The 22,586-nt window shown below is 39.4% G+C and overlaps 1 protein-coding gene across 2 annotated transcripts in view; it reads left to right on the top strand.

Annotated features, from left to right (window-relative positions):
- The window catches only part of LOC140369095 (zinc transporter ZIP11-like), a 117,749-nt gene that overhangs the window by 30,647 nt on the left and 64,516 nt on the right, over window positions 1-22,586 (top strand). For both annotated transcript variants that reach the window (XM_072456338.1, XM_072456339.1), the window contains exon 4: window positions 13,557-13,715. In XM_072456338.1, the coding sequence (XP_072312439.1) occupies window positions 13,557-13,715 (159 nt within the window). The remainder of the gene's footprint in view (window positions 1-13,556; window positions 13,716-22,586) is intronic.

The following is a 22,586-nucleotide window of genomic DNA, read 5'->3' as shown; positions in this document are numbered from 1 at the left end:
TCCACATTCACCTCCACCGCCTCCAGCAAAGGAACAATCTTCAAAGGCCTTGGACCCATCTGTGACAAGCCCAACAACATCCCTGTCATCGCCCCTGCCTTCACACCAGCCCTGGGTTCCCCCTGCAACATCTACTCCCACTAAAGATTCATCATTCTCCTTCTCATCTCCACTCTCACCCATGGCCCTTCCCAGCCATTTTGAAAGTCTGATCAAATCAGGCATTAAGATGGCTCCACTTACGCCCAATATAGCAAGGGCTATGTCAATACGTATCAACTCTTCCCTGCACAAGCCGACTACACCAACAAAAGCCCCACCACCCATCCCCCCTCGCCTCTCACCTGGTCCCAAACTCTCCTTGGCTACAAAAGCCCCACCACCCATCCAACCTCGCCTTTCACCTGGTATCTCCCATAGCTAGGATGCACTGGGTCTCAGCGTTGCCGGGACTTATTGTCACATTAAAAATCAAACCAACCCGGGGCCCTATGTAAAAAGAGCCCCCCCCTAGTGCTATTTCTGTAGTCACATCATCACACAGATGGAAAAACAAAATGCGAGCCAGGCCCAATCTGAGAAATGTGATTCATATTCCCTGTGAAAAGATAAAGCCCAGTCCCACTGAAACTAGTCTGAAACTTGCTGTGCTAAATGTCAGATCCTTATGTAACAAATCTCTCTTAATTAATAATTTTATTTCTTCTTATAATCTTGATTTTATGTTTTTAACTAAAACATGGCTTGACAAAAACACAGGAAATGTAGTTCTGATAGAATCTGCTCCACCCAACTTTAAGTTTGAATCTGAAACATGAGAAAACAAAAAAGGGGGTGGAGTCTGTGCTGTCTTTAGAGATGAAATAATTACCCGCAGGTTGTCTTTTGGGGTGTTTTCATCATTTGAGTATGTATCTTTTAAAATGGAGCTAAAACGGTCTCCATCCATTCTCTTCATTGTTTTATACAAGCCTCCCCAGCACTGCCAACGTTTTATTGATGATTTTACTGAGATGCTTTCAGTCAAATGCACAGACTTGGATGGTTTGGTCATTACAGGTGATTTCAATGTGCATGTTGATAATATTTGTGACAGAAACGCTAAAGAGCTTGATGCTGTCCTTGAAACCTTCAGTCTTACTCAGCATGTGAGAGGCCCCACCCACAGCAAAGGACACACTCTAGATCTCATAATTACAAAGGGGGTAAATATTTCAAATGTTAATGTGATTGATGTTGCTCTGTCTGATCATTTCTGTGTCTTCTTTGACCGGTCTGTTTCTCCCAAACCTCCGGTTGGTCCTGCAGTTGTTCAGAGGAGACACATAAGTGATGGCACAGGTGCACTGTTTATGGAAATGATAAACTTTGAAAATGTCTCATGTTCTAATGTAAATTATTTGTTGAACTCTGTTACATCTAGTGTTTTGAATGTTCTGGACACCATCGCCCCTATAAAGGCTAAAATGGTTAAAAATAAGCAGAAGGCGCCGTGGAGAAATGATGATTCGGTCAGGGCACAGAAAAGGGAGTGCCGCAGGGCCGAACGGAAATGGCGCAAGTCAAAGCTCCAGGTTCAAAAAGAGATTTACAAAGAAAAGCTGAACATGTACAACCTAATCTTATGTTGAACTAGGGAAAGATATTTTTCTGAAATAATTGGAAGCTGCAGTAACAACTCGCGTGTCCTGTTTGCCACAGTAAACAGATTAACAAACCCTCCAGCTCAGCTGCCGTTAGAACTCATTTCCACATCCAAGTGTAATGAGTTTGCATTATTCTTTAATGACAAAGTTCAGGGCATTAAAAATGCTATAAATCCCTCAATGCAAAAAATTACCCTAAAACCACCAAGACACTTAGAGCTAACTCACTTTGCACCAGTAACTGACAAAACTGTCCATGAGATCATCACCAGTCTGAGTTCATCTACATGCTGCCTTGATGTGTTACCCACCAGATTTCTAAAGTCTGTGCTGAACAGTTTGTTAGCACCATTCACTCACATAGTTAACATGTCGCTTCAATCTGGAACATTCCCAATGTCTTTGAAAACTGCGGTCATAAAGCCTCTCCTAAAGAAGAGCAGTCTTGATGCCGCAGTACTGAGTCATTACCGGCCCATCTCTAATCTGCCATTTTGGGGCAAAGTCCTTGAAAAGGTTGTTTACCAACAGCTCACAGATTTCCTCTTAATAAACAACTCATTTGATGTTTTTCAGTCAGGTTTTAGACCTCATCACAGCACTGAGACTGCTCTTGTCAAGGTGACAAATGACATCCGCCTGAACACTGACACGGGCAAAGCCTCAGTCTTAATTCTGTTAGATCTGAGTGCTGCTTTTGACACTGTCGATCATGGGATCCTCTTACAGAGACTAGAGGACTGGGTGGGCATCAGTGACACTGCCCTAAACTGGTTAAGGTCCTATCTGGAAGACAAGAAGTACTTTGTTGAAATTGGTAGCTGTGTCTCAGACCACATGACCCTGACCTGTGGAGTGCCTCAAGGGTCAGTCCTGGGTCCCCTTCTGTTCAACCTCTACATGCTGCCGTTAGGTCAGTTGATACGCAGTGAAAATGTGTCCTATCACAATTACGCAGACGACACTCAGATCTATGTTTCACTATCGGCAGGTGACTATGGACCAGTAGATTCACTCTGTCACTGCATCCAACAGATCAGTTTGTGGATGCAAAACAACTTTCTCCAGCTGAACTCAGACAAGACTGAAATAATCGTTTTTGGCCCACAGAAACAAAGAGAAAGTGTTAGCGGTCACCTCCAGAGTCTCGCTCTAAAACCTACAAACCAAGTTAGAAATCTGGGGGTAATAATGGACTCAGACTTGAACTTTAATAGCCACGTCAAATCAATAACATCAGCAGCTTTTTACCATCTAAAAAACATTGCCAAAATCAAAAATATAGTGTCAAAACCAGATTTAGAGAGACTTATCCATGCGTTTGTCTCCAGTAGATTAGACTACTGTAACGGCCTGCTCACTGGCCTCTCCAAACGAGTTGTAAAACAGCTGCAGTACATCCAGAACGCTGCTGCTCAGGTCCTGACTAGAACCAGGAAGTATGATCACATTAGTCCTGTTCTCAGGTCTCTGCACTGGCTCCCTGTGGCTCAGAGAATAGACTTTAAAGCAGCTCTGCTTGTGTACAAGTCTCTCCATGGCCTAGCACCAAAGTACATCTTGGATATGTTAGTGCCATATGAACCATCTCGGACTCTGAGGACCTCAGGGACCGGCCTCCTGCTGGTGCCCAGAGTCAGGACAAAACATGGGGAATCTGCGTTTCAGTTTTATGCAGCTAAAACCTGGAACAGTCTTCCTGAAGATGTGAGACAGGCTTCTACTCTGACAATGTTCAAATCTAAGCTAAAAACAGTTTTGTTTAGCTGCGCATATGACTGAAACAATTTTTTCTTTGCACTCTTCTCTTTTGTTTGTGATTTTATTAGTTTAGAAAATCAGTTGGATTGATAATTTTTAATTTCCATCCATCCATTTTCTACCGCTTGGTCCCTTTCGGGGTCGCGGGTGACTGGAGCCTATCCCAGAGTGACTTCGGGCCTTAGGCGGGGTACACCCTGGACAGTGGCCAACTTGTCGCAGGGCCTAATTTTTAATTTAGTTAATTTTATTGTATTTCTGTATTGATAATTTTTAATTTAGTTAATTTTATTGTATTTCTGTTTCTGTAATTTCTTTGTGATTTGAATGCATTTTTCCTGCTGTGTGAAGCACTTTGAATTGCCTTGTGTATGAAATGTGCTCTACAAATAAACTTGCCTTGCCTTGCCTTGCCTATCAGCGGGACCGGTCTCGGTCGCCGCCATGTTGGATTCAGATTCAGTCACTTATGCCCCGATTCCGTGTATTAACCAGTGGAAACTGTGTATTGTCTGTTATAAATGATTTGTAATAAAGGATTTTGCCGACACAAACTCCAGAGGTAGAGGAAGTGCAGATTCTTCTTCTCTGTCTCTTAGAGCGTCCCTGTGGCGCTTTAGCACCTCTTCAATTTCAATTCAATTCAATTTATTTTTGTAAGGCCCAAAATCACAACAACAGTCACCTCTGAGGGCCGAATCAACAATGTCTGTGGTGGCGATGGAGTCAGACAATGTCTGTGGTGGCGAGGGACGATGTCCCAGAGTCCTCTGTCCTTAGACCCTTCTTCTCGGCCAGGAAAAACTACAAAAAAACCTCCTTGGGAAAAAGTAGAAACCTGGAGGAGTTCCAGAGTGAAGGAGAGATCTGACTCTCACAGACGGACAGACGGACGCGAGGGAGACTGGAACTGGACCCACTCCTCAGGCAGATGAGGGATCGTCTGATCCTTCATCGACCTCTTGTGGTTGGCATGTGAAATGCGGTTGCTAGTGTGAAAATAAGGCGAGAGTTTTTTAATAAGTTATTTCGCGAGCTCGCCGACTTCAAAATCGGAGATTCTAAAAGATATTTTTCCAGTTTTTGCGGATTTCCCAAAGTTTTTTTGGCCAAAACCTCATAATTTTTTTTATTAAAACGTATTCTGCACCAGCACCTCCGACCATTTCTGCCTTACCCCGAGTTCGTCAGAACGTCAGCTTTAAAACTCTCGCCTCACAGCTTCCTAGATCCATGAGATCGACCGGAAGATTGACATGAAGGATGCGGGGTGGGCGTGGCTTCGGCTCGCGCTCCCCATTCATTGAACTCGTTGTGTTCGAACGAGGAAATGAAGAATACGCGTCTTGATCGATTCTATCAGAATCATTTTGTCGTTGCCATTTAAGTAGCATGTGGACATGTCCAGCTCGTCTGTGGAGTCACGCGTTCTCTTCTGATCGCATTGTAAGACCGCTACTTGTCCCGATTAGATGAGCTGCGTGTCATGACTCTAGCGGGGGAAAAATGTGGGGAAAAAAACTGCGTCGTTGGATCAAATCACTGTGGCCAAATTTAAGCTAGCTCAATAAGCCATTTTCATTAATTGCACACTTTGTGTTCCTGTCCAGACTCAATAAAGTTTATCAAACCGACTTGTTTGGTCACGGGATGATTCATTTTCTGAGAAGCTTGCATTGATAACTATAATTATGTAGATAATGTAGAGAGGTGGGCGTAGGGCCTATATTTTAAGAATTCAAGAAAATTATTTAGAATAAAATTTTATTTTTAAATTCAACTCTGAATTTTGGATGGTAGAAATGTGATTTGATAATCAAATAAAATTGTATTTTTATTTTATTCCGTCCTCCCCTTTTAAAAATGACAAGGAAAATCCGTGAAACAACAAATTAAAAAACTCTCGCCTAACAAAAAATATCAGAAATAAATCTATCCGAAGTATAAGTTGCGCCCCGGCCAAAACTAAGTAAAAAGGTGCGACTTATAGTCTGGAAAATACGGTAATGTAGATAACGGAGACTAACGAACTAGATAATGGCATCTTGAAATGTTATTTCTGAGGAACAAAACATTTTGTTGAGAAAGTAGCTTTGAGTAAAAAATAACAATATTATTACACATTACACAAACACACAACCACCAGAAATGTTGGGAAAATATTGGCCAAAATCCTTATAGTTTATTTTGTTGTTATTTTGTGTTTTGGCTGATTATCCAATTTAATTTAATTTTGTAGCACCCGAAATTACAACAACAATTACCTCAAAGGGCAAATGTGAAAAGCAGATTTAAATCTGTCAGAGTATGAGCTCTGTTGGAGCCAGTTTAAATTATTCTCGGAAAATATGAATGTAATGATTCTTTGTTATTTGTTTTCAGATATAATAGTATTTTTACATTTAATGAGATTGAGTTTTGAGATGTCTATGATTTCACGCAGATTGTGGTTTCTCTACCCCTGAAATAAGGTATATCTATCACCTAGTAGAGGCAGGAAGGTGCCACTATTGTCTTAGCTAAGATAGTAGGAGGAGAAACTGTTTTGTGACAACAAAGAAACAAAAAGAAAGTCAACCACGGAGAATATTTTGTTGTTGTTTAAAATAAACAGTTAAAGAAGACAACTGGATCTCTGTGAGTGCTTATTTTTATTATGCGAGTTTACAAACCTCCTCCAATGGCTGAAACAAGCTCCTCACAGTTAAGTTGATGTCAAACTGGTTTAAGATGTGCGATCTGGCAGTGGTTCCAAACCTTTTTGCTTGCCGAGCCCTTCTGTTTAAAACAAATAAATCGCTTGATAAAAATGTATTACAAGCAAGATTTTATTTCAGACAAATTAACTAGTATTGTGCTGTTTAGGTTCCCATACCCATTGTCCAATCATTTGTATGGGATTTTTACTATTGAATTTGCATTCTGGGGACCTCCTGCAATCTCTAGCACTCCCCATATGGGTCCCTGCCCCCCAGGTTGGGAATCACTGTTCTATTGTATGATATGTCACTTTTAACGGTCAGCACTAGATCATACACTCATAACTCACGGACGTGACGAATTCTGTCCCGCTGATCCAGCTCAGGCAATAATTTTCTCTCTAAAAAGCTTTTTTTCATTGCATTACAGGCTGTTCCACTTCACATGTAGTATATTTTGTTTTGTGCTTGAATGTTGGGCACTTTTTGTTTTTGACCAAAGCACAATAAAAAAAAATAAGGTTAACCCTAACACTAACCTTAACCCCTAACCTTAACCCCAACCCTAACCTTTACCCCTAACCCTAAGTTTTTGTAGTAGTTAGGAGACAAGGGAAATATTTTTTAACAAACTAGACTGTGCAATCTATAAATTAAAACATTTAAACATGAAAAAAATTAAGGGTGCAGGAGTCGAACCGAAAATCTACAGCATAGCACGCAGGAGTTCAGAGCGCTGAGCCAAATGATCTGGAAATTTACTGCTGCAAGACAGAAAATATACCTCACATGTAATCTGCCCGCCACAAGGGCCACCGAATTTGTCACTTCCGGGAACGAATTCGTCACTTCCGTGAGTTATGAGTGTATGATCGAGTGCCGACCCACTTTTAACCACTATGGGTGCTTGTTAAAGCTATTGGGCTTAATTATGCTTCCTTATTTGTTGTACTTATTATGGCTATATATGGCTACCTTCTCAAATGAGCTTTAAAAATTCTCATTTTTTATTGTATTGGTTATAATCAGTGACCAGACAACAAGTATTCTTTCCAACAAGTAATTTCCTAATCATATGTTACACCATTGGCCATAGCCTGTGACTCAAAAATAAATTATTTTTAATAGCACCCGAATTAGAAATAAGACAATAAGACATATATTTTCATGTTCCCTGAAAGGATCTGTCTAATTACGGTATACCTCCTTTCTATTAGTTTCTACTTGACTCTACTCGGTGCTTCTTAGCCCTGCTGTGGTGCATTTCCATTTAGTGTTACTTCCTCAGACCCAGTACGTTTTTAGTACCTTCTTTCCCCTTGGACCAAGTCGGGCCAAGCATGTGACATCCACAGACTATGGGATTCTGATTGGGTAAAAGTTTAATGTTTAATCCAGCATTTGTTACATTTAGATTTGACTAATGTAACTCCCTGCTTACATTGTGTCCTATAAGTTCTTTAGAAAGCTTTCAACTGGTTTGAAATGCATCAGCAAGATGTCCATGTTAAAGAATCTGATGCAGTCTTTTCATTTAAAACCAGGCTAAAGTTTAATCCACAGACTATGGGATTCTGATTGGGTAAAAGTTTAATGTTTCTCATGAGACTCCTGTGTGCAGCAGCAGAACAGAACATCACTGTATCTTCAGTGAACATACTACACACTACATAGTGTTTAGAGTCTTTCAGATTCTCCTGCTGTTTGTGGTCTGCAAGATTTTTAAGCTCCCCACAAAGATTAGATTAGTCGATGCTACAGAAAAAAGACAGCGCACTTCACTATGGTACAAAATAAAAGTCATGCAAAAAAATAGCACACAGAGCAGATATTGTTAATTGCTTTATGCACAGCTGATAAACTGCACAGGAAGTATATGATCTGCAGCAACTTTGCCGACTGTTTTATGGTTATAATGTAGTATGTAGTAGTTGTAGTATAGCTGTTTCCAACCCAGTTCTACATAGCACCACTGCGCACCACTTGTAATGGAAGTGAGCTATAATGAAGTTTGAGCCTGAAAGACTACCCCTGCTTCCTCACCCTTCACCTTAACCTTCACCCCTCACCTTTCAGTGCTGAGTGTGGCTAAGTGTGTGAGTAGAACAAAGTAGACTAATGTAAAAGGAGCTTTAGAAACAACAAAACCATTTCTTGATGCCCAATTCTGACACTGTGCATACTTTAGGGCGGCATGGTGGCAGAGTGGCTAGCACTCTGACCTCACAGTAAGAAGGTTACAGGTTCTGTGTGGGGTTTGCATGTTTTTCCTCGTGTCTGGGTGGGTTTTCTACGAGTGCTCCGGTTTTCCCGATCAACAAAAAACATGCACAATAGGTAAAATCCCCCAGCAAAGGTAGTCTTGGCCAAGCCTAGGACAAAGATCTGGAGATGGGTCCCTGGGCAGCGACCACTGCTCTTGAGGAGATTCCCCAGTAGCATTGAAGGATGGGTCAAATGCAGAAGACAAATATGTATCTTAACCTTTTGAAAGTATCTAGTATGATAGCTGTACTTTTTACTCACTTTGGTGACGCGTGCTTGCCCTTATGACGCGGTCTTGCACCCACCCCCCATCAGTTTGGAGAGTCGCGGAAAGGAGATAGTCTGTACTATAGCTAAAAACTGCGGGAATCAATCAAAAAAAACACTCTGGGTACATATATGAAGCACAAATAGCAATGTAAGAAGGTTAAAAGCTCTGAAAAGTCGATTTTGCATGTTATGGGACCTTTAACTGAAAAGTAGAAAGTACTTTGAGGGGTTATTTTTTCTTTTTTCATAATGATATGCCAACGGTTTTGAATTCATACAACTAACTACAAAGAAATGTATTCCAATTGCTACTGTTTGTACTGTGGCAAACGTGTATGCGAGAACAAGCAAAATCCACTGCAGAGTCTGCCTACAATATTGCTCTGTTTGAACTGGCAACGACACCACAGGGATATGCCTAACAGCTGTACAGCACAAGTTCTACCTCCATTAGGGGTGTAAAATGCAAAATTGAAGAAACGTCGAACACTGCACCACAGACACGTCTTGACAGTCCACTGGGCATCTCCGCGCCGCATTTCCACATTAATATTTTTGTATATTTTTTTCTCTATTCCCTATTAAGAATATGAGGTTCTGTACATAGGAGTTTTGTTTCTAAGAGTTGTTTTCTATTAAGAGTGTTGTCTGTTCATTTCTTCTGTATCTACTTGTGTTGCAGCACTGAAATTGAAGCCTGGTTTTAAATGAAAAGACTGCATCAGATTCTTTAACATGGACATCTTGCTGATGCATTTCAAACCAGTTGAAAGCTTTCTAAAGAACTTATAGGACACGATGTAAGCAGGGAGTTACATTAGTCAAATCTAAATGTAACAAATGCTGGCTATGTCTTTCAAAATCGCTTTTAGGTCAGATTTTTTTCAATTTTAGCTCCATTATGCAGATGAAAGTAGGCTGTAGGGCTGCAGCTATCGATTTATTTTCTTCAAATAATCAAGTAATCTATTATTTTTTTTTTACATTCTGTAAACCATTTACATGTAAACGTTGTAGTTCACCTGTAATAAGCAAATAATAAATAATTAAGTTCTACTAAAAACATTTCCAAAACATTTCACTTCCCCAGTTTCTTTTATTTTTGAGTGTTGAACCCATGGAAAGGGAGCCATGTCTATCTTCCTCAGAAACTTCACAGCTAGAAAAGGGAAAAAACCCAACATGGATTTAATTGTTGTGTTAAAACATATATAAAGGACTTGTCACCAGACTGTATTGTAAACAGGCCAAATTAACCCTGTTACAGTAGCTATGAATTATTTTGCATTACTTGGAATAAGAAACTTGTTTGTAAATGCTTATGTGACATGAGGCCAGTGATCCTTGTGGTGTTTTCAGCTCTGCAGATTCTTCACTGAGGTTGAGTCATTTTGTAGCATTAGCTCTGCATTTTCCAGTAACACAGTATTCTAACACATTACTTAGTTGAAAATGGGCAATATATTACTTGTTTCAATCTCAGTTATACAAGTTAGGAACAAAGGCATTTTATTATGGCGCATGCTGTTGGCACATGTATTTCCCCATAGCAGTACCAGGGATCCTCCAGGTATTATTCAAACCAGGGGTGGAACCAGACCCTGGAGCAATCTCTGGGTTCTCCTCCTTGAAATTTTAAGCAAAATGATAGCAAATTTCTTTAATCTGGAGTATTTTTGGTCAACAAATGCATCTTTAATAATAGTCAACTAATGTAATTTAGACGTACATGATTGTATTATATTAGTTATAGTTGTGGGCCATAGACAATACTTATTTTTGTGTGTTTTTACTTTACAAGGCAGGTAAAACATTATAAACATACTAACCCAAGGCCAAGGCTAAATAATTTCAGCACATAGGCAAGGGAACTCCAGCAATAAACCAGGACTATATAAAGGTAAAACCAAGGAGAAAAAACACTAAACCGGGAGGCTTTATAGGACAATTATATTACACATGGCAGGACCTACACTATCCCAGGTCTAATCAAGATAAACCCTGCACTAAAACCAGTAAGTTCAACAAGAACATATTTTGGCCACTGTCTAGGGCACAAGACAAAATCAGCACTAGACCAGTTAAAACATATAATCTACTTACAGTGTAAAAATATGTATAAAACCAGCACAAAACCATGAGCTACAGGGCAAAACCAGGGCAAAACCAGCATCAGGACAATAACAAAACAAAACAAATCTTGACAGAATCAAGACAGAAGAATCCAGCCCAGCATGAACTTGCTGGAAATCAAAATTAGCACTTATCCTGGTCTAATATAAACTCTGCAAAACAGCATATAACTGGGACAAAAATCCAGGGAGAACATAGTCCAAAGCTGAACATATTTACAGAATTAGAATTTTGTCAGGTAATTTTAACTCAAAACTGAATAAAAAAAAAAAAAAAAAAAAAAAAAAATTAAAGCAGTGCGTGACAATAAAGGCCCTGGCCCCCCCTTTGGACTGCGGGTTACGAGCCACCGCAAAGAGCCTCTAATCCCCCGACTGCACGGTTAGAGATCGATTGCCTTTTATGTTCAGTGTGATGTAGAGAATAAGTGTGCCAAAGTTCAACCGTTTAAGACAAAGTACGTTTTTTCATCCTATTCAAAATGCCTGTTGAAAAATGTACCAGTTGTCCACGACAAATAGATTGTCTTTCAAAAAAAAGAAAATCAAATTTGGAGAGGGCGCTAGAGAGTCATTTTAGGAGACAGCCACTACCATCTAATTGAGCTTGGGAATCTACACAAACGCTCCTGTAAAATTTTCACCCAAAAAAATTTTAAAGAAATGTAGAATTTAGAAATTAGAAATGTTCATATAAAATTGTGATTTTGTTTAAAATTCACGATGACCACACCTGAAGGCTTATCAGCTTCAAATTTACAACATTTCATTGCTCATAGATTTTGTGAAAAATGTTTGGACATGCCAAAAGTACGTCGAGGTGAACTTTTGTCAGTGTTTGATCCAAAATGGCCGACTTCCTGTATACCCTTAGTGGATTGGTTGGGTCTAGATCAGACACCAGCTAACTCACGGAAGTTACTGACCCCAACATGGCGGTGACTGAGACTGGTCCCGCTGATACAGCTCAGGCTATAATTTTCTCTCGTGGGTCCAAATCCGCTCTCTGGGCCGCCATATAGTTATTGTCTTTTAAGATAGTGATTTCGATTCTGTAACGTCCGTCCCCGTTGGAATTCTGACTTCTGTGAGTTAGCTGGTGTCTAATGCCTGCCCAGTGCCTTAGATCGTTAATTACTGCATTTTTCACCAGTCTATATGTTTGTTGTTAGTTTGTTTTTTCAGATTTGCATTGCACATTTATGCTAAACGTTTTCAATATCAGCTTTCTCACCTGGTTCTAGATTGTCCTCTGCACTTTCGAAATTTTGGCCTGTGTCACACTCTTCTTCATCTCTCCTTCTTTGTGCTAACAACCAGGAACCAAACAATACATAATTTTAAAATGCAGCTTTGGATTTACATAAATTCATTATTTTTTCTGGTGTTCCCCTTACCTGGGTTGATTTGTTTAAAAAAATAAAAACAAACTAATGTCTATGGTGGCCACTATAAAGGATTAGGGTTAGTTTATGTTACTTAACTGTAATGGTAGTGATCAATGAATATAATTATACATAGGTCTAAAATGAAATTGATGGATTAGCCAAGAAACAATGATAATGCTTGTCAAATTAATTATCGAGTTAGCTGGACACTGGTGACGTTGAATAAAGTTAACAACGAGACATGCACAGCTCTGTGGTGGTTAATAGGTTTGTGAGAGTTACAATTAATTGATTAGACTGGCTAATGATAGGGAATACCTACCATTACGTGAATAAACAATATAAAGGTATCTTTATACCTCTGTCCCTGACGCGGCGCCACTTGCGCCTGTCAAAATCGTCAAAAAAGTAAAACACTGGGGACCACCCAGAGTGCGAGCTTGGTGTTGTATTGTACCAAATGTGGGGGGTTTGTTTTATTTTAATATATTTATCTATTCATTTACATGAATACATATTACTCATTTCACTTTTACAGCTAAATAAAATAAACATAGTATAGTATAAAGACAAGTACAAAAAAATTATGAAATAAAATGAACCCTTTAAAACATTCAGAAGATTTATTAAAACATCCATTCATTCATAAATGTCCTTGAAGAGGACCGAGATGTGCCCGATTTTATTTTTCTTCACAAAGTGCACAATGCAGATATAATTGACCATGATGAAGCTAAAGATGGATAGATAGGCTATTTGTTATCCGTTGTTCTTTAGGGGCCGTCAAAAAATTATATCCTAGTGAGTTACGTATAGTTTTCTACATATATTTCAATTTAATTAAGTTTAATTTTCTTCTTTAGCTATTTGTCCTGGTGAATCCAAACTACTTTACTTCTACCTCAGCTATGGGGCTCAACCCCTACATTTGGTTTGTAGTTCTCAAACTGTCTGAGGGTCCTCACTAAATATTTGTGTAGTAGTGTAGTAACTAATTTTTGTGACATTCATTTTTGGGAAGTTAATATTGTAATACAAATATATTGAGTCTGAATCTCGTTGGAATTGATACATAATGGGTTGAAGTTATCTCTATCTTATTTCTAGTGTATCGATGGATTTTTATGGGACACTCGTTTTACAACTTTCTCAGTCCTAATAGCCGGAGTAATTTGATTTAGTTTATTTCTAATTGTGGTTATTTTATTGTCAAAAAATAGAAGAAAATCGTCAGATCTGCGAGCTGAGAGTAGCTGGGTAAAGCATAACTGTTTCTACAATACTGTGAGCCTCCTCATAAATCGTACAATGTTCTTGTCTAGAATTAGTCTCTTCTCTTGGACTAGTATTACTGCTCCTGGTTAACTTTGTCTCTTCTCTACCCGTGTCCTTCAGGTGATGCTGGCTGCTTCCTACTGGTCGTTGCTAGCTCCGGCTATCAGTATGACAGAGGACTCGGGGAAGTACGGCCAGTTCGCGTTTGTTCCTGTCGCAGTGGGGTTTGCCTTGGGAGCCGCGTTTGTTTATTTTGCCGACCTTGCAATGCCACTGCTGGTGAGAGCATCCACGCACACACATAAAATACATTCCTCTGTCGGACACATGCAAAACAGTGATCTGCATAAGATTAAATGACCTGAATATTTTTCCATCTGTTTTAAATGTATAGGTGGCAGAGGTGCCTGATTGAGGCATTATCATCAAAAGCTAAAGTTGTCACAACACGATCCACGCTACCTTTGATATTAAAGGATTTTTCGCTGAGTTGAGAACTCAAGCGACTGTTAGTCCCTTTTTTTTTAAATGCGCACGCTCACCACCCCTCCTGTTGTTTCCAAGACGCCGCCTACCATCAAACCTAATGCGTCTCTTCTGAGCCAGCTCAAACTCAGTCTTTCTCTGTTGTCATTCTGTACTATACACTGAAGAAACTTGCTAAACACACACCGGTATATCAACCACGCACGCGCAGCCAGGGAAACGTGCTGCTATCCTGGGAACAAGGCTGCAGGTGTGCAGTAGGATGCAGGAAATTTTTGACATGTGGGAAAACTACATGGCTGTCTACGCCACGAGGAAATGAGACTCAGATTGCGCGCCAAAAATCCTCTATTATTCCTTTAAGTGCCATATATGGGGAAAGTAAAACCTTAGCATATGTCAGCCCATGTAAACATACTTTTCATTTAGTATTCAATAGTTAGTGCTAGTTTATTGACATTTATTTAACCATGAAACTCCCACTGCGTTTTGGAATATAGAGACCTGCCCCCAGAGGGGAGGAACCAGGAGGACTATAACATGTGAAAATAGAACAGAATTCTAAACATAAATCGCAAATCTCGCACTGTTTGAAAAACCACAATAAGATCACAATCGAGATATTTTGCCTAAATTGTTTAGCCCAAATGTTAGCTAGAGACCAACAAATAATGCACCTTTTTTAAAAATAGTTTTGGCCGGGGTGCGACTTATATGTGATATTATTTGTTATTTTCACACTGGCAACTGCATTTCACATGTTGATTATTTTCAAACTGACAACCACAAGAGGGCGCTCTAGATTCTAAGTGACGCAGAAGAAGAATCGGCACTTCCTCTACCTCCGGAGTTTGCGGAGTTGTTTAGAAGTGACACCGAGGAAGAAGAATTCAATGGATTTAGTGATTTGGGGTAATACTGATACTTTTGTAAACTTGTTATCTGAATAACTGTTAATATGTTACGTTAACACACCACTTACAACAGTTCGTTGTCAATGTGTCATGTAGCTGAAGGTGTTACGTTAGCATACATAAACCTATTTATCATGTTCGCTAATCTGTTATTATTTTAAAATGCATTTCAAGATGAAATGTCGGTTCTTGGTCTTGGATTTTATCAAATAATTACCCCCAGACTTATACTCCAGGGTGACTTATATATGTTTTTTCTTCTCTATTATGCATATTTTGGCTGGTGCGACTTATTGTCCGGTGTGATTTATAGTCTGGAAAATATGGTAATTCATAATTCAACATGACTTATACTAATGTTCTTTGGTAGAATCATTGCGACCAGTCTGCACCACATAAGGTTACAGGAATAATAGAGGGTTTTTTTGCGCCAAATCTGAGTCATTTCCTTGTGGTGTGGACAGCCGAGTAGTTCATTCACATGTCAATCATAGGACACACCTACTGCACACCTGCAGCATTGGAGTATCTCGATAACAATATTCAGATGATATTATTATTGTTATAGGTCATTCTAACGGACAAATGTCAAAATAGGTCTTTAAACGTATTATTCAATTCTCAGACAAATGTCAGTGAAATGAATCACAAAAGTGTTAAACTATCACCATATACCCTTATTTGAAAGTTTACAACATAACTTGTCATTTTTTTTATTTTCAATAATCTTTTTGTAAAATGTATCTAAAGGGTATACTTGATTTTGCTTATCTTCAGAGCAACCATCACAATATGATCCACATTTCAATATATTACCCACCTCTTAATTCATACCACATTCAAATAATAATTTACTGTTACCATCTGCTTATATTTTTTTGTACAATCCTGCCATCAACTTTTCCCTGGACCTTTCCCCTCACACTCTTGTATGCTTTGCATTCCCTTTCATGATAAATCAAAATGGCCCGCCATCTGTTTTGACATGGGGAGAAAATAGACCATCCCTAAAACCGTGCCGCTGTGGCCAGCGGGGGGAGCGCGGGGCTAGAGCGCGGGGCTAGAGCGCGGGGCGCTAACCCTAACCCTCCCCGTAAGAGGCAGTCGCGCTCACCGAGACAAAAGCACGTGTACTGCTTCTGTGATTCTGACAGCATGTCTAAACGCAGGCAATTGACAATTACCAGTTTTGACAAGAAACATTAGGTTCTCACTAGAGCATCCTCTTGAGACTATCTCAATGTGGTCATCTCACAATTTCAGATTGTGAGAGGGAGTTCTCCACTTCATGGAGAATAAAGACCAAGTCAAGGAATTCCCTGTCAACAAAGATGCTGCATCATATTATAGATGCTCCTGGCAATTGGAGGTCCAAATAACCCTGATGATCTTGACCATGAGGCTGCCTGTGTCCAATGGATGAAAAGGCCAAGAAGAGTTGATTTATCCAAATGATTTCAGCATGATACTACCATTAGCTAAAACACATTTTCATTATTGTGTATTATACAGTGTCCATTGGTAATACATTTAAATGGCTATGTCTTTGTGTTTATTTATCATTTCTATTAAGTTTTGGGTAGCCAATGTTCAAATTCCTTGATGGTGGATAGGCCTATACACCATGTAATAGTATGTTTAGGCCTATACACCATGTAATAGTATGTTTAGGCCTATACAGCATGTGTGTTTAGGCCTATACACTATGTAATAGTATGTTTAGGGTGCGTGTACCTTTGGAAATATTGAAGGTACGTTAAACCACCCTTGGAGGAAAATGCAATCCCGTATGAGGCATATCTACCATCCCTTTAAAAAATCCTGGGGCGAGCACTGTTTCTTGCACCACTTGGCCTTACTCAGGTGCCCTGACAACGGTGTTGGGAGTCACTGCGTTGTGATAATGTTGGCTATGAAGTGATTGAGGAGGGGGGGTTTCTTTAGTGCATTGACAGCAGCAGGGGATCATCTGTGTTTGTACAGCTGCCGGTGTGACATTTACAGCCTCCTCAGCAAACACGCGCTCTGAATTGGATAAAGGGTGGAGGCATTGAGAATGCAAGAATGGGGCGAGAAGATAAAGAGGTAGACCAAAAAACAATGCAGTGCACAATTTGTGGTAGTGACGGTGTGTAAATTGTGGAGCTTCTGTTGGGTTTGCGATGTGCAAAGTCCACAAACCTTACATAATGTGTCAAAAGGGCATGTTTTTTTCGACTTTTTTGGACATGACACTGAGGGGGAAAATACCATTTGCATAAAAACATTTAAATAGTCATATACGTTTAGTCCATTATTTTATATCTGTCCCAGTTAGTCCGAAGTCTTTTGAATGTGTCCATTAAGTTTGAATTTCTTTTTTTTTCCATTTTGCAAATGTCCAGAATAATTCCATGTATTCATGCTTCACTTTCGCCTTATTCTGAAATTGATTACATTCATTTTCATTGTACATATCATGATTTGTTTCAGATGAGGACATGATTTGGAAAAGCACACACCTATCTATGTAAATTCCCACAGTTAATAGTGCATGTCAGAGCACAAACCAAGCCATGAAGTCCAAGAAATCTGTAGACCTCTGAGACAGGATTGTATCAAGGCACAGATCTGGAGAAGCATACAGAAACATTCCTGCAGCAATTAAGGTTCCTATGAGCACAGTGTCCTCCATAATCCGTAATAGGAAAACATTTGGAACCAAGACTCTTCCTAGAGCTGATCGGTCGGCTAAACAGTGCAAATGGGGCCTTAGTCAGAGAGGTGAGCAAGAACCCGATGATCACTGTGACAGATGTGAGAGAAGAGAACCTTCCAGACGAACAACCATCTCTGCAGAACTCCACCAATTAGGTAGAGTAGCCAGACAGAAGCCACTCAGTGAAAGACACATGACACCCTGCCTAGAGTTTGCAAAAAGGTACCCGAAGGACTCGCAAGACCATAAGAAACAAAACGATCTGGAATGATAAAAAAAAGATTGACCTTGGCTTCAATAGCAGGCATCATGTCTAGAGAAAACCAGGCCCCACTCATCACCTGGCCAGTACCATCCCTACCGTGAAGCATGGTGGTGTGGGGATGTTTTTCTGCGGCAGGAACTGGGAGACTAGACAATATCTACAGAAAGATGAATCCAGCAGTGTACAAAGACATCCTTGTTGCTCTAAAGCGCTTTGAACCTCAGACTGGGTCAAAGGTTCATCTTTCAATAAGACAACAACCCTAAGCACACAGCCAGAATAACAAAAGAGTGACTACAGGACAATTCTTAATGTCCTTGAGCGATCCAGAGCCCAGACTTGAAACCCAATTGAACATCTCTGGAGAGATCTGAAAATGGCTGTGAACCAACAATCACCCACCAAACTTATAGGGTGGAGAAACTGCCCATAAATTGATGTAGGAAGCTTGTAGCATTATACTCAAAATTACTTGAGGCTGTAATTGGTGCCAAAATTGCTTCAACCAAGTTTGGAGCAAAGGCTGTGAATACTTATGTACTATGTAAGTGTTTTTTTTTGTTTAAAAAAAAAATAATTTGCAAAGATTTCAAACAACCTTATTTCACATTGTCATTATGGAGTATTGCTTGTAGAATTTTGAGGCAAATAGTGAATTTAATCAATTTTGATATTTTTTTATTTTTATTTCAGTTTTTTTGCCCTTCACAGTTAAATCGGGAAGACGTGCAAAACAGCCCAAAGCACACAACAAGACAGCAGCAACGATCACACAAAGAATGGACATAAGTTACAAAAAATTAAAAGTACCATTAAATGTTTTACACTCTGAAAGTTAATATGATTTTTAAGAAAAATAATAATAAAAATCAACTAAAGTTTAAGGGAGTGTCTACAGAGCCGTGGCGTGCGGCCGAAACTGCCATGTTATTTTTGTGCCGGCCTAAAACTGCTGCGCTATTTGACCGCGTTTTAGCGCCGTTTTAGACCGCGCCGGGTTGAGGTTAGGTTAAGGTTAGGGTTAGGGTTAAGGTTAGGGTTAAGGTTAGGGTTAGGGTTAGGGTTAGCCATGAAGCTATAAGGGAAATGCCGCGGTCCCTGAAACTGCGCGGCCATTTGACCGTGCCGCGGCTCTCCAGCCACCGCCAAAGTTTAAACTAAGTTTTAAAGTCTACACTCAAGAACAGGCATTACCGAACCACACAATGATACAGCCAACAGGAATACTTTTGATGGCGCAGCAATAAAAGTTCGACTAAATGTTTTTTTTGTGTGAATTTTCTAAGTTTGAGCAAAAAGAAAAGTCACTGACAAGCCTTCTTCACAATGCGTCTTGTGTTTTTGTTCCAGCACACAAGTCATTAGACAATGTCAGACCAAGAAATTGGCATCTTTTCCCCATTTGTACTTCAGAGTTAGGAATTTAGATAGGAAAATGACAGTTGTTACGATTAAAATCAAAGACAGGTTCACATGTTTTAGAAGTGCAAGTAGGTTATTTTCTTTACTCCACTCAACAACCTTTTGTACCTCGGCTCTGTATGATGATTCATAGTTTTCACAGATGAGACCAATGATGGTAGTATTGTCAGCATATTTAATGATTAGATTACTATCATGGGAAGCAACTTGTGGTGAATAGGCGTGAACATTTTTGGCCGATACCGATGTTAACGGAAACGCTTGGGCTGATATCCGATATTAAGCCAATATTTTCTATACTTTGTTTCGTAATTTTGAGCACTTGCGTTATTATTTTTTCAATATTTTTAACAAAGAAATATTGCGATATTTTAAACACATAATACCCTTCATTTGGCACAAAAGGGAAACGTTCGGAAAATAAATTGGATTTAGCTTTTTGTTTAGATATAGTCTATAACCTCTCCAGTCTGTGTGTCATTTGCGGTTACAGCAGCTCCTCCTCAGTCTCTGTGTCCGATCACACACGCTCTGTCTCTTCTCCTTCTTTAAACCTCTCACACAATTTTTTTGGGGAGGAAAACTAGTTTAAATAATGTCTGAAAAAACATACAATTTATTGCTGGTTGTGAGTTAATTCGTCAGGCTTATATTTGATAAGTTTTGTTAAAAACTTTTCTCGACACTTTAAAAGTCTGTAATATTGAAATGAGTGAGGAGTCTGTCAAGGTTTAGCTTGTGTTTAATCACACATTGTAGTAACAGCTTTACAATGTGACTGTGTCAAACAGAGTGGAACTACTCGCATGCGCATACCTAAGCGGCATCTAGCAGTAAACAAATAGCTAAATTAATACATTATCATTATTAGAATGATCTACATGTAACCTTGTCATTTCTGGGTCTTTTGACTCTTGATTGGGTGAAAGTGTTCAGCATGTTCTGTTAGAATATAGCAGCACATTAATAGGCAATAGTTTTCTTCCTGTTTATGAAAGGACAGCAACGTTGATTACCGGAGCGTAACCATCACGGACTGAGATCAGTGGTTTTGGACTGAAACTGATGTTAAACAATGACCTAAATATCGTCTGATACTAATACTGGGCCAATATATCAGTACCCTTAGAAGCAACACATATGTATAGAGAGTGAAAAGTATTGGACTTAAAATAGCCTTTTGGCTAATTATGACATATTTACATAAATGTTTACTAACATGCACTGTCCCTGAAATATATAAATAAAAATACGCACGCAAATAAAACGCACCTCTGAGGGCTCACCGTGCTCACAAAAACTTAATCCGAGAATTTACTTTTTGTTTTACGTTTAAATTCTAAAAATCCATTTACAAATGGCATCACTCAAACCAAGAGTTTTGAGTTTATGGGCAAGTCTAGCTGGAACAAGTGAATCTGTAGTCAATAAATATTTTAATATTTACAGCATTCTGGCTGAAGAATTTGCAGTGTCCAAGGGTTTATTGTTCAAAAGCAATAGAAATTGCATCTTTCACACTCTTATTCCGTCTGTACGCAAACTGTAGTGGGTCCACATACATCGGAATCTGACTTCAAATGAAATCTAGCACCAGGTGCTCAAAAGTCTTCAATAAAACAGATGTGAGGGTCACAGGTCGATACTCATTCAAACATGTCACATGTGTTTTCTTGGGTATTAGAATAATGATGGAGTTGTGACGTATAGTACAGTTCATAAGTGACATTTTGAGATCAGTGAGAACAATACAAGTTTTTGGACAAGACATGCTGGACATCCCCCTGCATCAAAGTCAAGCTACACAAATCAATATCTTCAAAGAAAGACAATAGGCTCTAGATCAACAAATTCAAAATGAGAATTGAATTGGTTAAGTTAATTTGGCAAGTCATGATCAAAAGATGCAATACTTTCTGGTTTTGGTTTCCAGGAGTTTATGGAGTTTAGACCCTACCATATACGCCGATGATCATCCTCATCAGTCTCATCATCTTTCACCAGTTGGGGATGAAAATTTGGAGGATCTGGAATAGAGAAATCTGTAGTTTTAATAATTTGACTTAAAGTTAAGTATAAGATATAAGTTGAAGGTGAAGAGATGACTATGCAGCCCAGCAGGTAGATAATTATTTATTTCGCCCTGAGTTGAGATTGAGGCTGAGGAGGCGGATGATGGAGGAGGGATTTATATGACACTGGAAGATGACGAATGGCTTGAGAGGTGGTTAAGAGGCTAACACAATGAACTTGTGACAGGCTGAGAAATGGGCGCAGTATTTTGGAACAACTTAGGAAATTCTACGATCCTTGTTGAAATGTTTGATACCAATATTGTTCCGTTGGAACTCCATGGCTCGAGCCAATTAACCTTCATTTCTTGCCCTTCTAAACAAAAAAGCCAATGACGACGGCATACCTCTAGCTGCAAGCGTGTTACCGTGGCAACCTGACAAATATTGCCATAGACTTACATTTACTGCCATTAACAGTTACAATTTGGCACACTTTTTCTCCACATCACACTGAACATAAAGACCAATGGGGACATTACTCTATATCTAGAACCGTGTGGTCGTGAAAATGTTGAATGGAGTCGTATAAAGTTGGTAATGTATTTAATTAGTGTTGTTGCTGTTGTTAAATCTGGCTTAAGATGTCCTAGTGTGAAGCCGGCCTTAGAAACACAGCTACCATCTGCCAAACCTAAATACTAATAAAGTCTATCAACTTTTTTTTTTTAAAGTTGAGAGTTGTCAGCAGTTAATGAATTATCAAGGATTCTGTCTTCTCCTTATGCTCTCCCTCCCCTCACGATGGCCACCATCACCATAACAACAAGAGTGCTGGTAGCCGGGACAAGAGCATTGCCCCATGGTTTACTGTACCATATATCTCTACTTTAGCATGGATGTTTGTGTTGGTACTGAAGGGAGCAATGAGTGGGCCACAGCAAACGCATGACATTGTCACTGTTGACCGTGTCTCAGAGCTTTAGCCCTGACGACTTGAGGAGGAAGAAGTGTTTGAGGATAACTCTCAGGTTTCATCTAAACCAGTGTATTTTGTTTCACTTTGGACACCCTGTTCAAGGATATGACAAAGTGGAGCTAAAACTGTAATCTGTGAATTGACAAATCCAAGTCCGAGTTTACTGGGGGCTCTATGAACTAGAAATTACTTGTTTTTATTTTTTGTGTGCCTGGAACACCAGTAGTTTATACAGCATAATACTAGAAATCTGTGAGTAATAGTAGTAGTGGTAGTATAGGAATAAAAGAGGAACTTCACGAACGATCGGGACACGCACTGGAATCACATTAATTCAACTTGTTTTGATTTTGTTCGGCTGGATTGAGTGTTTT

This window comes from Eucyclogobius newberryi, unplaced genomic scaffold (genome assembly GCF_026437365.1).
Source record: "Eucyclogobius newberryi isolate DKJ021-1_F unplaced genomic scaffold, fEucNew1.0.hap1 SCAF_20, whole genome shotgun sequence".
Classification (NCBI taxonomy): Eukaryota; Metazoa; Chordata; class Actinopteri; order Gobiiformes; family Gobiidae; genus Eucyclogobius; species Eucyclogobius newberryi.
This window is presented reverse-complemented; position numbering and strand designations above follow the sequence as displayed.